This window comes from Callorhinchus milii, unplaced genomic scaffold (assembly GCF_018977255.1).
Source record: "Callorhinchus milii isolate IMCB2004 unplaced genomic scaffold, IMCB_Cmil_1.0 Scaffold17, whole genome shotgun sequence".
Lineage (NCBI taxonomy): Eukaryota > Metazoa > Chordata > Chondrichthyes > Chimaeriformes > Callorhinchidae > Callorhinchus > Callorhinchus milii.
In genome coordinates this window covers 13,328,518-13,343,598 of record NW_024704758.1, presented here as the reverse complement: position 1 = coordinate 13,343,598, position 15,081 = coordinate 13,328,518, and the positions used below count along the sequence as shown (strand labels likewise).

Sequence of the window (15,081 nt, the reverse complement as noted above, 5' to 3'; positions counted from 1 at the left end):
TTGATTTCAATTAGTTTCCTTAACATCCTCCCACCCCTCACTTCTCTTCTAAATCTTTGCAAAGACTGTCCAGAACACACCTCGGTTATCTCACCAAAGTGGCCATACTTCACATGCGAGTGTAAATCTAGAGCGTCTGCAGGCAACGTTATCCCAGCAACACTCATATCATAGCCCAATAATGCCCTCTAACCTGACCTCTGCACACACATACATTCTTATGTATAGATATATATCTATATATATATATTACACGCACAATCAAAACGTTACTTAATTTTCAAAGGCAGTAAGTACTCAATTTAGCTGCAGGACATGGAGTGGGGCGGTGGGGGGGGGGGGGTGAAATTCCACCAGACAGAATTTAAGCTCTTTGAAATGTGTGAAATTCTAAATGTCAGTGTTAAAAATAGTCATATTGCCCTGTTAATTCTCACCAGGCCTAGAAATGACCACCGTCAGGAAAGCAGTGCTGCATAGAAGAGACAGAAATTGGTTATGTGGCTTATATTCCACTTGCCCTAAAATGTGTTCCAGTGCTTCAAAGCCTACGCCAACTCTTGGCAGATTTTAAAGAGGCCTCTGAAGATCATTGACCGTGGTTGAATGATGTGCTGTGGCTACCCACTGTATTTCTGTTTACTCTTGTAGCGTGCCACTTGATTTATTAGATGGACCATTTTTGGAATTGTTTTTAAACCGCAGACTGCTTTGCCAAAACCCGAACACCATCACAGTTAGGCAATGCGCATGGTTACCATAGCAGACATGCATTTCATTCACTGCAATACCAATGACTTAGAAACATTGTGATGTTTCGATGCAATACACTTGCATGTCAATTTGGTCTTTCGCACCTTTGAGATGCTTCGCTCACAAAATCATTTTGGACAAGTACACAAGTGTAGGAAATACTCGAAAGCAGATAGAGGGTCACACTGCCTTTGATCTCTAAATACAGTAACCTTTTCACTCAGACTTTATAATGGGAAATCCCATCAGTGATCCGTGTGGCCAGACCCTGCTGTGTACTTTGGCAACACATAAACATTTATACTTAAAACCAGTTACTTGATGGGTTTGTGTTCTTTCAGTCGCTCTTGCACTCACTCGCTTCGAGATTGTTCAATATATATATATTTTTTATTTAAACCTTTCTTACGGTTTTAGGAGTTTTTCCTGAGGCCATGAGCCATCTCCACTAAACCCTGCTAGTCTCCAACAACGACTTTACATTTGTATAGCACCTTTCACGTCGGGAAGACGTTCCAAGGCGCAAAAAGTCTACCATTGGGAACCAGTTTTACACCTCTGCTGCTACTACACTGATATGATATGCTGCAATACACAGCTATGTTACTGACATTGTAACATAGTACGTGTGCTCTATACAAAAAGCAGGTTGTTGCTGATATGCATAAGGTAATGAGGCAGTTTGACTCATTGGGATACTTCGGATAGTGCAATAATTGTGCTTGTTCAATCAGACATGGCTGTCTCATCACTAAACCTTGCATTTGATCTGGCGCCTGATAACTTCATTGAGACGTCTCAAAGTGCTTCACAGAAAATACGCTAAAGTGAATTGACTGTATATTTTTGTGGGGAAATGACAATACATAGGTATATCCACATAACATTGGGAGTAGCAGATGGACCTTTTTCAATATAAAGCCTTGGGTGTCGATTTGAATAGGTTTGGTGAATACTTTCAGTCAGTTAACGTTGCCACATCCCATCTATCAGTATAAACCAGGAGAGAGACCGTTTGATTCAATAATCCTCAGCTTCGGCATATTTTTGGGCAAAATAAGATGACTGATAATATATAAATGTTTAAAACTCTCATTTTATGAACTAAGTGTTTTAAAAGTGTTTTCCTGGTAAAATGTATCCCTGGAAATATACATATGGTCTCAGAAACTTTGGGGGGAGGAGGAGGGTATAAGAGAGAAGGGAGAGTGGGTGAATGTGGAGTGAGATGGGGGAAGGGAAGATGAGGCCACTTCCTGGAGGCCAAAACTAAAATAAAATGCATGATATTTTGTTTAGATCCAAGTATGAGAAAACAGGATTTTCTCTGGCACATTTCCAAAATGTGGTAAGTGCTTTTAACCACATTACTTGTAAATATATTTACTGCAGGGGCAGTGAAATCATAGCACAAACAGTCAGCATTCAGTTTGTTCCCATCACTTAGCCAGACAAGAGGACAAGTGGAGCACTGCCAAAGTTTCACAGCTCACATCTGTAGCACAGCATCTGTTGTGTGGGGAACAGCCCCACAAACATCCCCCTTTAACTTGAATAAACGTACATTAACAGCAATCTGTGTGCCCAAGCAATTCCAAGCAGGATCTTGCCAATATTGTGTCTCAAAACCTTTGTTCCCAGAGTGGAAAAGTCCATTGTTCGAGTCTTAATCTGTGCAATTTTGCTGGAACAAATGCTCAAGTACTAAATGTGCCGCTCAAATTAACTACGCTGTAAAGCAGGGTGGTCCACGCTTTTGGCTGCCGAGGGCTGGATGCTGGACTTGAGAAACATTTGTGGGTCACACAAGCGATATTCCTCGCTCCATTGATGCTGCCTGACCTGTTGAGCATTCCCAGCGACTTCTATATTTATTTAAGCAATATTTTATCCGGATTCGCCAGTCCCTTTGCCCGGCAGGGCTTGAGCCCCGGTGACTACCTCCTGATTGGCATGGGGCCTGCACTTGCTCGGAGGACAAGGAAGTTGGGAACGGATGTGGCCCGTGGGCCACCATTTGGACCACACTGCTGTAAAGTGCTGCTTAGCAGAGCATTAAGCAGCACAGTAAATAACTACTGGCTTGTGACGAGTATAATACGTTAAATAGCAAACACTTCAGTTTTGTATCATCGCCCCACAAACTTGATCACTACGATAATCATACTAACAACATGTTCGATGTGAAAGCAAGTTTAAAGAAAATGCTGTGTGCTGGTTTAGGGCTCCAGCGAGCCCCTGCGGGAACTTGGTTTTAAACTGATGCAGCACAAAGCTGGTGATATACGATTGCTGCACAGCAACCATAGAACCCGGTCTCACAAGAGCAACATCACAAAAGGTTACACTGCAAGTGTTAAGAGTGAGAATGCTTCAATCTTTTACTAACCTTCCTGTCGTTTGGCTCAATGGATTCCCCTTCATATGAACCCTACAGAGAATAAGAAAGGAACGTTATTCCATGCAGCAATAACACATTCTCTCTGTTAGAATTTCCCCTCTCAGCATCCATGTGTAATATTTAATTGATAAAAAAAAAACCACTTTTTGCTAAACAAGTTTCTAAGCAAATGTAACACAAGCAGAAAAAAAAGCACAGATAACAACACTATCGGAAAAGAAATACAACCACCAATCAGAAATATTCCACAAGCTATTACTTGTTAGCTAAAAAGAGTAAAAAGAATAAGAGACAGACCATGATCCAAAACTGTTTTAAATACAATTTCACCTAAATAGACCAGGTGTCATCAGAACTTAATAAGAAGAATCCTGTGTTTGATATAGTGCTTATGTTGTTTAGGTGTCTCAAAGCAATTACTGTGTCCATCTGTGGGTGAATGAAGCAACCAAATTTGCACATGGCAATGTCCCGCAAACAGCCACAAAGCCATGGACTTGGAGTGGATTAGTTTATTTAAAAGAGAAGATCCAATTACCAGCTTTTAAAAAAAACATTACCCATATTTACCCATTACAGCCATTCTTGATCACAGGGGAAGCAATGCATTTTATTAGTTGTAGCATCAAATGTAATTAACATTAAACTGTTTTTTAAAAAAGACTTACATCGTGCAGAGGATAGGCTGCACTGTAAATTCCACTGGCAAGAAGACTTGTGATACCTGTGAATAAAAGGAATACTTGTTTAAAGTAGACAATCCCAAACAAAGTTGATTTTTGATTAAAATTAAACTAGCAATTATTGTTTCTGTGCATTAGTAAAGAAGCCTATGCGTGAAAATAACATTAAATGTTTACAAAAATGTAACCAGATGAACCCACTGTGCTACGGAGCAGTAGGTGTTAATCATATATGGAGCCAGAGTCCATATCGCTAATATCCACAGGGAGAAAAAAAATGCAATTTGTGGATTCAGTTTACAAACCACCGGGTAGAACTCTCACCTTGGTGTAAATTTACTGCATTTCAAAGTTGTGCAGAGTTTGGCAAATGGTCAGTTTTAGCTTTGACGTCTCAAAATGCAGAGTTCTTAAAAGAAATTCGCAGAAGACTAGCTTCATCTTTAAAGACCATTTTAAGAAGTTGACACATCTTGGATGCTCTAAAATGCTACGTTAATGGAGTACAGCTAATCTAGAATTTCTCACCATAAATCTTACAGACATACACTGTCAAAGTTAAATATCTTTGAAATAACAAGCTGGTATCACATGGGTTCTTCAGATCACTTTAGTGTTTACTTGCATTATTAATGGAACAGCAGCTTTCAAAGCAACAGGTGTTAAAATGCCAAAAAAGTAGATGAGGGAAAACAAGCTTCTTTACCCATGCTGTATTTGGCTTTGGTACAAGTTGTTCTCTTTAATATTTCATAAACCTAGGGGGAAAGAGAGAACGTGTATTATTCCTTTTGAACTTCAGGGAATTTTGCTTTGCAGCTCAATGTTTTAAAAATAAATCTTATTGCCCAGTCACACCTAAACACCCAGTAGCATGTTAAGAGTTAGGGTGGGGGGAGGGGGGGGCTGGAACTTTGAAACAAATCTCAGGGGCACAGAAAATGATTTGAAATGTTTTAACCTCAATTAAAAGTAATTGTTTTAGTTACTTTTCTCCTTGGGAAACAATAGGTTTGTGGATTCCTAAAGCCTCCAAAATGTGGAAGAAAAAATGTTGAAGGTGCGAAGATAATTGTAGCAATACTTCCATTTGACATAGCGCCTTATCACATCATTGAGAGTTCTCAAATCGCTTCATAGAATATATTGTGAAGTGAAATTGTGGGGAGATGGTGGGACACACTTTAAAAGCTTTTCCAAATACCAATCCTTGCCCCCCCGCAACCCCCAACTTGACTGAGAAGACTCAACCTGGAGTTTCCCCAAATCTTTGGAGAATATCACAAATCACCCCTAAAATAGTGAAGTCTGTCTGCAGTTTAACATTCTGCACTCATCAAATCAATAGATCTGAAAGAAAAAAAATCATTCCAGGTTCACAAGGAAAATATGACAAAAATAGCAAATCACTTGACCGTGAAGGCTCAAGATTGATGAGACAAATTGGCCAGACAACGGGATTGACAAAAGAAAGCATGAATATCTTAAACTGGGCATGAATTCTCATAGAATTCTGCTTAGAATTCTTCTGCTTAGAAGCAATGTACGCAAAGTGTTTGTTAAGGATGCTAAAGTACGTGGGAAAGCAAAACGTACTGAGAAGAGGAATTTGGAAACTTAGCACCTAGTCCTGATAAGCAGCAAACTGTAATTTGGCTCTGACAAATCGAAGGCATTGCGTGCTGGTGCTAAATATAGCAAAAGCGACTGCTCAGTGAAGGCATATAGACTTGCAGATGATGAAGCACACTATAAGTATGACAGCTGAGCGGTATTAAAAACATTTCCACAAATGAGAATATTTATAGGCATTAATCAGAGCAATTCAGATAATTCATTTACCCTATGTTGAATGATTACTGATATGTGGAGGATACTGCAGATTGCTCAAAAATGTCAAACCACAAGCAAGAAGTGAAAACAAGTAGCAAGTTTACCTTCCTTTGCAATGATCCAGTCACACGTTGCAAGCATCTCAGCTCATTCCTGTTTTATTTTAAATAACACAATTGAAATAGCAGCTTCCTTTTAGCTGTGGAGTTTAGGCTGCTTTGGTGGTCACATCTCTTGTGTAGAGCCTGATGAGCAAGCAGCGAGGTGACTGGCAGGAAGTTTGGGTAACATCAAGGTACTCAAAGCCTACAATGTTTGTGCAGAGTGAGCGTCCTTTCACATGGTTACTCCTGGCACTCTGAGTTCTAACGCACAGGTGTCTGAAGTTATTTTTCCAGCTACCATTGGCTCACAACAAATAGTTGCGATCACATTATCATCTCAGATATGTGGACTGAATCATGTTCTGCGTACGTGACATATCAAGCACATGGTTCCGCTGGTCACATTTGTGAATGACTAACATTGGAGGGTGTGGAGTGACTCTTAAAGCTCCCACATGACTTTGGAAAAATCCATCTGGTAAGACTGTATCTAACAAAGATATCAACTTTAACCAAATGCAGCAATGGACACGTGTACATGTTCAGAAAACATACCACTGCTCATTTGGCATACATAACATTTCCTAGAAAACGTACCATTGAGAAACTAAACAACTTTATCTCATTATTTATCTTCCGTGTTTTGTTGGATCCTCAACTCCCCTTCAAATCTTTCAGCGGAGTTCTGATCAGGCCCACTTTCCTTCATCTCTGAAACATCGCCCATCTCTGCCACAATCTCACCTCCAACACAGCCACAACACTCATCAGTGCCTTTTTTCACCTCTGGACTTGAAATCCCCCGGGCCGTGCTTGCTGGCCTGCCCCGCTCCACATTATCCAAATATCCACACATGTCTAATAATGTCCTGGCACTGCCTCACAACAAATAGTTGCTATCACATTGTCATTTCAGATATGTACCTTCCTGAATTACCCCCCTCCCCATTGCCACCAAAGTTCAGTTATATATCCACGGCATTCCTAGGAAGGCTTGGTTGCTGATTTGTCCCATCTATATCTTACCTATGTAGCCTTTTTGGAGATGGTAGAATGCCTAAGATCCAGCAATCAAGCCTTCTTAGGAATGCTGTGGATATATAACTGAACTTTGGTGGCGATGGGGAGGATTCAGGAAGATATTGATTTCCTAGCCTACACAAAGTTTCCTTCATATTGTCTGCCATGTTAAAATGTGACACTCACAAAAAGCAAAGTCTCCTCTTCAGGGACTAGGTATGCAACAGCAAAGCTCAGATCTCTGATATGAGTCACAGCTCCCCTGGTGCAGTTGTCCAGTCTGAGTGACTCAGCGAGCTTCATATACTTCTGCCCCAACTGGACTGTTTATCAGAAGATGAAATAAACAAACAGCCACTAATCACAACACTATGCTGGTTTACTGGAATTAACAGCTGATAGAACACAGTATGCAAACGGAAAGTGATGTCCCTTGGTGATCGCTCTGTACTTAATGAGCAATAATTACTCTCCTTTAACAAATGTTCTTGTTGATCCGTAGTGACGACAATATGTTAATGAAATCCAAGAAATGGCGTTTGAATTTCTGAGCACAGGTTAACGGAACACACAACAAACAAAAGGATCAGATAACTGTGGTACTAAACAGTCTTGCAGCTAAAATCAGTGAAGCACTGAGTCTGTGTAACTGCAGAACACAAAATAGTGGCCAATTAATATATTGAGCAATCTTTGGGGAAAGATAGATACACCGTCCAGTAAGTCTTACAGTAACTGCTACAGAAACAATCCTTGTGTGAAGACACATCAAATAAACCATCAAACCTGACCCTTCAGAAGCATTGCCACTGTCAAAATAGATCCAAGATCAATAGCTATCATTCTCACTGCAAGCCTTTGAAACTGTGCTAATTATCCATTGCCAGGATCTCCCTGCAATTGAAATGAAATGGAAATCTAGCATCATTATATTCTTCACAGGATGCTATGGGCAAGTCTAAAGGGAGTACAGATGTGAAAACATTTGGCTTCGAGACATCTCAAAGATGTGATAAGGCGCTGTATCAAATGCAAGGATTATTATTATTATTATTAATTCACTTGAACTGACCTTTACCTTAAATGATTTAAAATTTCTGCTGTCTCCAAAATAGGGATATCCAGCTATCTGTCAATACCTTGTATACAAATAACTTGTGGAAATTTTTTTTTTAATTTGTATGCAGTCAGATGGAGCATTTATTTCAATGAACTGTGCCTAAAAGCCCATGTTTTCCCATGCGAGTGCAGATTAAAGATAATGTAGAATATTCACGTAAGTCTCTGGTACATCCTCTCATCAAAACATGGTTCTGAAACGAGTGCTTCCATCACTCAGGCACCCTTACTCTCATCTTCATCACGTTCCCATTGGCTCCTGGCTTCAGTGTCAGGAGACCATTCGGCATCAGCACAAAATGCATCCTGCAGCCTCAACATTAAAAATTGCTAACTCGCAGCTTGAAATTTATCCAATCAGTGACCGAATCATAGAGACCAGAAGAGCTTGAGCTCCAGTCTGCGTTGAGTTAGCCGATTTCAGCCAAGATGGCCTCAAATTGCCTGGTTAGGGAAGGGAGAGGAGGGGGAAAATTTGGCCATTCCCCCCCCCCACCCCCCATTCTTGATCATTGCCCACCAAAGCTGACTGGATGTGGGCCCGGGCATATTCAATGATACATATTTTTAAAAATTGACAATTTATGAGTCACCAGATCACTGCTGACATCTCTTCCTGTATGCCACGGACATAACCAGTAGGTCCTGGGCATAGACGTAGAAAGTGATATCAGCAGCGCTTCCTGTGTTCAATTTTGCAATGACCCGATGACCCGAAGTCAGCCATTTTTTCACACCTCACTTATAACATGGCCGCTGAGACCCTGGATCCAGGTTTGCCTGCAACCATCATTTCTTAAATTCTTTATTTAAACATTTTAGAAAAATATATACTACTGGCAACCTTGAGGTTTTTTTTCCCCATTTTTCAGGAACGCAGAAAGAAAGCGTAATGGCAGATTCATTAGCGCTGATACTAAGACAGTTGTAATCAAAACAAAATGTGTGTGTGGTACCACAGTAACTGCAGCCCTGTAGGGGAAGCATTTCATTTCAAGGAAAATGGAGTTTAAATGTTTACTGTAATAATTTCACATTAAAGTTTCAGGAGACTCACAATTGTACTTCTTGCTGTGCTGGTGAAAAATGAAGCCTTATCTGAGACGTCAAATCTAGGAAATAAAACACACACGTACTATTAAATAATCTGAGCCTCCGCAGTTGAGGAATTGATACTGTGCAAGAAAGAGAAAATAGCAGTCCTTTAGAAATATTCACACCCTTGTGCTGTCCTTTTGGTCTGGTCAGATGATCTTTCCTCTACTTCATGGCATGCAAGACTCAACCTGAACTGCACAACGCAGATCTACTATCACGAGGCAGGAGAGAGATTGCATTACATTGGAAGCAACACAAAGTGGTGTAAAAAGCTTAAGCCTAAAACACGCAAGCAGATACAGGAGAGGGAGAGAGATCTGGGCTGAAGCTCTCAGATCAACAATGATACTTTGTGAAAGCGCACATATTATTCTGTGCAACCGCTTTGCAGACAGTGTCAAGAGAAACCCTCGGCATTATCGGCCCATCAATAAACCCAACTTCTGCATATTACTTGCCGTGCCAGGAAGTAATGCAAATACCTTCTACTCTGAAATTCACTCATCTTTGTTTAGTGATGGGTTTATGTAAGACTGATAGGAAGCAGTTCTGCAGTTCTCTCACCGCCTAGGACCAGCCTCAACCCTGTACAATCCACCTAAACTCTTAAAGGGAACCATGTCATGTCCAAACATGAACTCAGACACCCACCTGCCTCATCATCTTAGTCACTATGAAATGGTGTCCCAAACAAGATAGTGAATGGCTCCACCAAATATACCCAACTGTGTCTCTCATCTTACATAGGTACTCAGCTGCAAAATAGAAGTGATTGCCTAGTGATCTCAGAAAGAATAAGTTCTGGTTCTATTAGATGCCTTTACTTGTACCTCAAAAAACAGTGAGAACCTGTGGATTGCTGAAGCTGACTCAATCACATTATTTTTCAACTGGGCACAAAGCAACATCTAAGGTGTCTCTCGTTGCAAAACATGGCAGAATAATAGCCTTTTTTCCCTGGAGAGAAAGCATCTGTGACAAACTTAATTAAATCAATCCCCAAAACGTATTACTTCTGAAACACTACACAATTAATGTTGCTTCTTGGAGCATGGTCTAGCAGACAGCACTAATTCTACGTCGCGTTGGAATTTCACATTGGAGCAACACCAATTCTCATTGACGTTTTGTCTTTGTACTTACAAGTGTTGCTTCTCTCTAGAGAATGGGTAAGAAAGATGCTTGAATGTCACATTGTTCTGTTCTTTCAAGTTTGGTCGAAATGGTGACGTAATCTTGTGCATTACATTAGAGATTTTGCTGAGGATCCCGGTCTTCTGTTTTACTTCATAGACCTGAAAAGTTAAGAGCGGTATTAAATAAGCTATTATCTGCAAGAACTAACTGCACAATGCACAATTGTTATAGTAGTATTTAATGAAAAAAGTAAATATGAATAAAACGCTAAATTTTGGAAGGCCAATGTAAAACAAAATTCTCAATTTAGTTCTTTTGTAGTAGTCTACTGAAATCTACTACTATAAATTTATTTTCATTTTTCCTTCCGCTTTGCTTTCTTTCCTATTTCGCCCACAAAATAGTCAGTTCACTTTACAGTATATTCTGTGAAGCGCTTTGAGACGTCTCGAAGACGTGATAAGGCACTATATCAAATGCAACGATTATTATTATTATTTGAACCCTGTTTCCTCACTTTTTTTTATTAAAAAGTCAATTTTCTCTTTTTTGTCTTAATTTACCTTTTCCCCATCTTACTTCTGCTTCCTCTATTGTCTGTATCTCTCATCCTTTTCATCAATTCAAATCTGTCTGGACTTTCCCTCAATCTTTCCTTACATTCTTCATTCTTTCTCTGGATCTTGCCAGTTCTCTCTTTCAGAGACAGCAGGGAATCTATGGACCCAAGCCAAGGAAAATTACAGACAGTGGAGACTCCCTAAGAGCAAGTCTGAGAGCAACAAAGTAACAGGGGAAACCTACATTAAACTAGGAATGGCGAGGCAGTAGGAAATACCTCAAAACCAGGCCTTAAAAGGATAAAACATTGTGAAAGCAGAGACCAGTTTCTGCTCATCATTCCCACATCCAGATTTTACAAATCTTGCACCAATTCTTGACAAATTGCTGGATTTTTACTACAGCTCGGCCACAAGATGAACACAAGTCACACCTGTTGGTCGCTCCATTTTGCACTCACCTGAAGTCTGCAACGACCTCAAAATTCATCAAGGACGGACATTGGTTTCTTGACAGTATGCACCACTGCTCAAATAGTCATGCGGTCTTTAATGTCCTGAGCAGCCAAAAACTCACCTTGTTAGTGGGCATACTAAGCTTCTGAAATTCAGCCTCTCGGCAAAGTACATGCCATGGTGCATGTATCTTCACAAACCCCAGGCCATAGCAATTTGCCTGAGGGAATAAAAAGCTATATATTATCACAAGTAAATCAAATGAATTTACTAATGACACGAATGTCACTGTGCTCCACTGTATTTGGTTCCTTTGTTTGTATTTCTCTATACATTGACCTTTATCTTCACATTTCCTTTCCCATTTTAACATGGATTCTGTTTGCCAGTCTGAAAATGCTACTAGTCAAATTTCACCTTTACTAGAAAACAGTGTTGTATACTTGGCCCTGATATAAAGATAATAACGCAGTACAAATAGCACCCTTTCAAAATGCCAGTAAATGTTATTCAGGAACACACGTCATCAGTTCATTTCACGGTAACAATCTACTTAGTAGCAGAACCACCAAACAAAGTTTCACAGAGAGCCACCACCACAGACATAAGAGTATTTACTAGAAACCTACAGAAGTCACAGAAATTGCATTAGTCACTGAGACAAGCTGGGATGAATAATTGGTGTGACCTACGCAGTTTGAAATAGCGATACTTTTTTTGTTTCATTATGTTCATGACGTGTGGGAGAAAAGGGGAAAGCAAAGTGATGCATAACTCAAGAGGATTGAAATTGGTTTGTTCAATGGTGTATTTTCAGTTCAGCCAAAAAGTGATGAGTTAATTTTAAAACAAAAACTTGGTGCAGTGATGGGAGGAAGGGATGGGTGATATCTTAGAAGGACGAGATCAAATGGACTGAATGGTCTTCTTCACCTAAATCCCTTTGTGCTATTTGTAAAGAAAATCTTAAGTGACGAACTGGGTACTCTTAGTGAGAACTTCCTTTCATCTTGACGCCTAAGTAAGATTCTTTTAGAATAGACGACGAGTCAAACCAGGGATTGTAGGAAGGACAGTCAACCAGACTGAGTTACAACCAAGCTTGGTCATTTATTATAAACCAACCACAGGCAATTTACACAGGCCAAAAGTTCATATTCTGTAGCGTGAAGTGGACAGGGCAAACATTTCACAAAGGATTAATGTGGCACCGAGGTTATGATTCTGTCCCAATGAATAATGTGGTAGTAAAACTGCTACTTCACTCGCTCTCTAAATTGTGTATAGAAAACTATGCGTGACCCCAAACCAAAATTTCACATTTGGTCAAATTATAACTTGTTTCCTGAAATTAAGTTATAAATTGAGATTCAAAAGAATCTTCCCATCTCAATAGCTCATCTTTTTGATTGTTATGAAACGCTGAGACTATTAATCATTTTAAATCAAACAGATACATCACAGGCTTTACATCTGTCCTAATATTTAAAACCAGTGTTTTTATTTTAAAATAGCAGAGTGAAATGCACTTGGGTATTTAATGTGTATTGGACCCAGAGGCACCTTGTGCCAGATTCTAAATTCATTAGTTTTACTTAACAATTCAACAGTAGAAAATGAACACATTTACAATGGTGGAGGGTTAATGAAAGCTGAACTTGAAATTGGCAAGAAGCCTTTTACAACTAATATTTGTAATAATAATTTGCTAGCACAGTGAGACCTTTTAAGTGGATAGAACAGATAAATAGTCTTCCCCCCAACGATACTTATGATGGGGAGAATGACTAACATTGAGCTGCTGCACAGTGTATCCTGTGCCAACATCACTAGACTTACACAGACAAAGGGGTCAAAATGGACCAGATATGGCTGGAGCAGCAAAATATGCCATGTTAAATGGAGCTTGGGAGCAACTCCTTCTTGGCTCAGTACATACGGTAATTTCACCTTCTATAATGGTAATTCCACATTGTGCTAACCAGGAAAGCGTTCCATTCAGCTCCTGGTATTGGCTGCAGAGTTGGTCGATTTCAGGCAAAATACTAAATTGATTCAGTTTGTAATCCATTGCAAGTTGTTGTGAGTAATGCAAGTGTACAGCTAGATACGAAGAAGCTAATGACTACAAACTAGAACCATCTACTTTACACCAGGCTGATCGCTAAGTAATTGCTCCTACCAGTTCCGGGTCCCCTTTTGAATCTTGCATGGGTTCAAAGCTATTAGCTCTTTTCATTATTGGACTGGAATCACAGCTGAGATCATTCTGAGTGCCAGGCAAGCAGCAGTGAGGGAATAATGTAAAAAGACAAACAATATACAAGAGATGCAATGCTCAACCAAGCAAGATAATAAAACATTTTACACACAATGCTAAGGACGCAAAATGTCAGCTTTAAATGTATGAGAGAACATGAGCTTTGCTGATCCACAGCAAGTATACACCCTGAAGCCAACACTCATTTTCTTCCTTCCTCTCCCCTCTGCATGTTATGAACAGCATAGCAAACAGTGATTCTGTTTTCATTATTACAAGCAGATCACAGAGGCAATGAGTTTTCTTGAAAAGTCCTTACTTACTGTTAAACACATAAAACCATCCCTCCCCGTAAGTAAATTTACTATACATCACTTGCACTGGACATACGTAGACCCCACATGTGACAAAAGCATACGTATGGGTAGCAGCGAGCAATTTCAGGTTGAAGTAACCAGCAGTATTTATGCATTTAGGGTGCAACACTCCCAGAAAAAATTGGATTTGCACATACTATTTTTTTTAATTCAAGTGTTTGTTACTAAAAACAACCACATTTTCTGTCAGGCGAACTTTGGCATCCCATTGGAGAAAATCAGTTCAATTATTCCATGTCAGATAAGCAATACGTTTCCAAGACACTAATTCCCACCAAAAAAATTAAATCGTTTCAAATCTTAAAAGCAAAATGTTATTACATTGAAGTTGTAATTTCATTCAATAACCTATAATTGTATTATATATAATGCAAAATAAAGTAATTGCAATAAAAGCTGAGCATTACAAAATAGCAAACAAATCTCTATACATGTACACACTCACAATGATACTAAAAATATGAGAAAACTACATTTGACTCACTGTAAAATATCCCTTGTGTCATTTAAATAATTGTGTCAGTTCCTATGACCTCTATTATCTATTGGCCTTTGGACTGTCTACAGTATTTTTCCACGCATTCAGGAATGGGATTACAGAAAAAAAAATCTGCTTTTACATAATGTGATACTGCAATCATCATCGTGCCTTTCACCCACTCACGTTAAAAACACCGGATGTTTTTTGTAGATTAAATTTTTCATTTAGAACTTAAACATTGACCTGCCATTATATTCTCTGCACTGGTGTCTGTTTCTGGTTTCTCACGGTTATTCACCTGCTGGGTTTTAATTTCTCACCCAAAGCAAATTGCATCAGTAACTAGAATGAAAGTTCCCCATCCTGCCAAGTACAATGTAACAAGATAGATTCCTGCATTCCTTGCTAATTCGTTTCCAAAGTTCCTGGCACAGACTTGAGACTTGTACCTTTCGCTGAATGGCTAGCTTGCTAAATTTTATAGACGCCTGAGTGTATTCTGTATGCAATGCAGCACATCAGTCACTGCAGCACCTACTCTGAGCTGACACAATCAACCTTAGTCTGAAATTCCTCTGCAGCAAAAAATGTTTAGATGGACTAAGTGAGATAGGATGCAGCAGAACAAATCTGTATGTCATAGCTAAGATGCGTTTCTATTTAAATGTTTTCAGAGCTCTACAGAATATGTAGCTGTACCTATATAACTGCTACCATGGGATTATACAAGGGTGATGGTTACTAAGCAAATCAAAAGTCATAATCAAAACAATAATTTTACTAGGACCTGTAGTAATGA

The 15,081-nt window shown here is 39.4% G+C and overlaps 1 protein-coding gene across 6 annotated transcripts in view; it reads right to left on the bottom strand.

Annotated features, from left to right (window-relative positions):
* The window catches only part of ano1a (anoctamin 1, calcium activated chloride channel a), a 77,931-nt gene that overhangs the window by 42,654 nt on the left and 20,196 nt on the right, over positions 1-15,081 (bottom strand). For all 6 annotated transcript variants that reach the window (XM_007887726.2, XM_042341467.1, XM_007887727.2 and 3 more), the window contains 6 exons: positions 11,286-11,384; positions 10,155-10,306; positions 8,971-9,025; positions 4,544-4,595; positions 3,823-3,878; positions 3,143-3,184 (listed from right to left, as the gene is read on the bottom strand). In XM_007887726.2, coding sequence (XP_007885917.1) covers positions 3,143-3,184; positions 3,823-3,878; positions 4,544-4,595; positions 8,971-9,025; positions 10,155-10,306; positions 11,286-11,384 — 456 coding nt within the window. The remainder of the gene's footprint in view (positions 1-3,142; positions 3,185-3,822; positions 3,879-4,543; positions 4,596-8,970; positions 9,026-10,154; positions 10,307-11,285; positions 11,385-15,081) is intronic.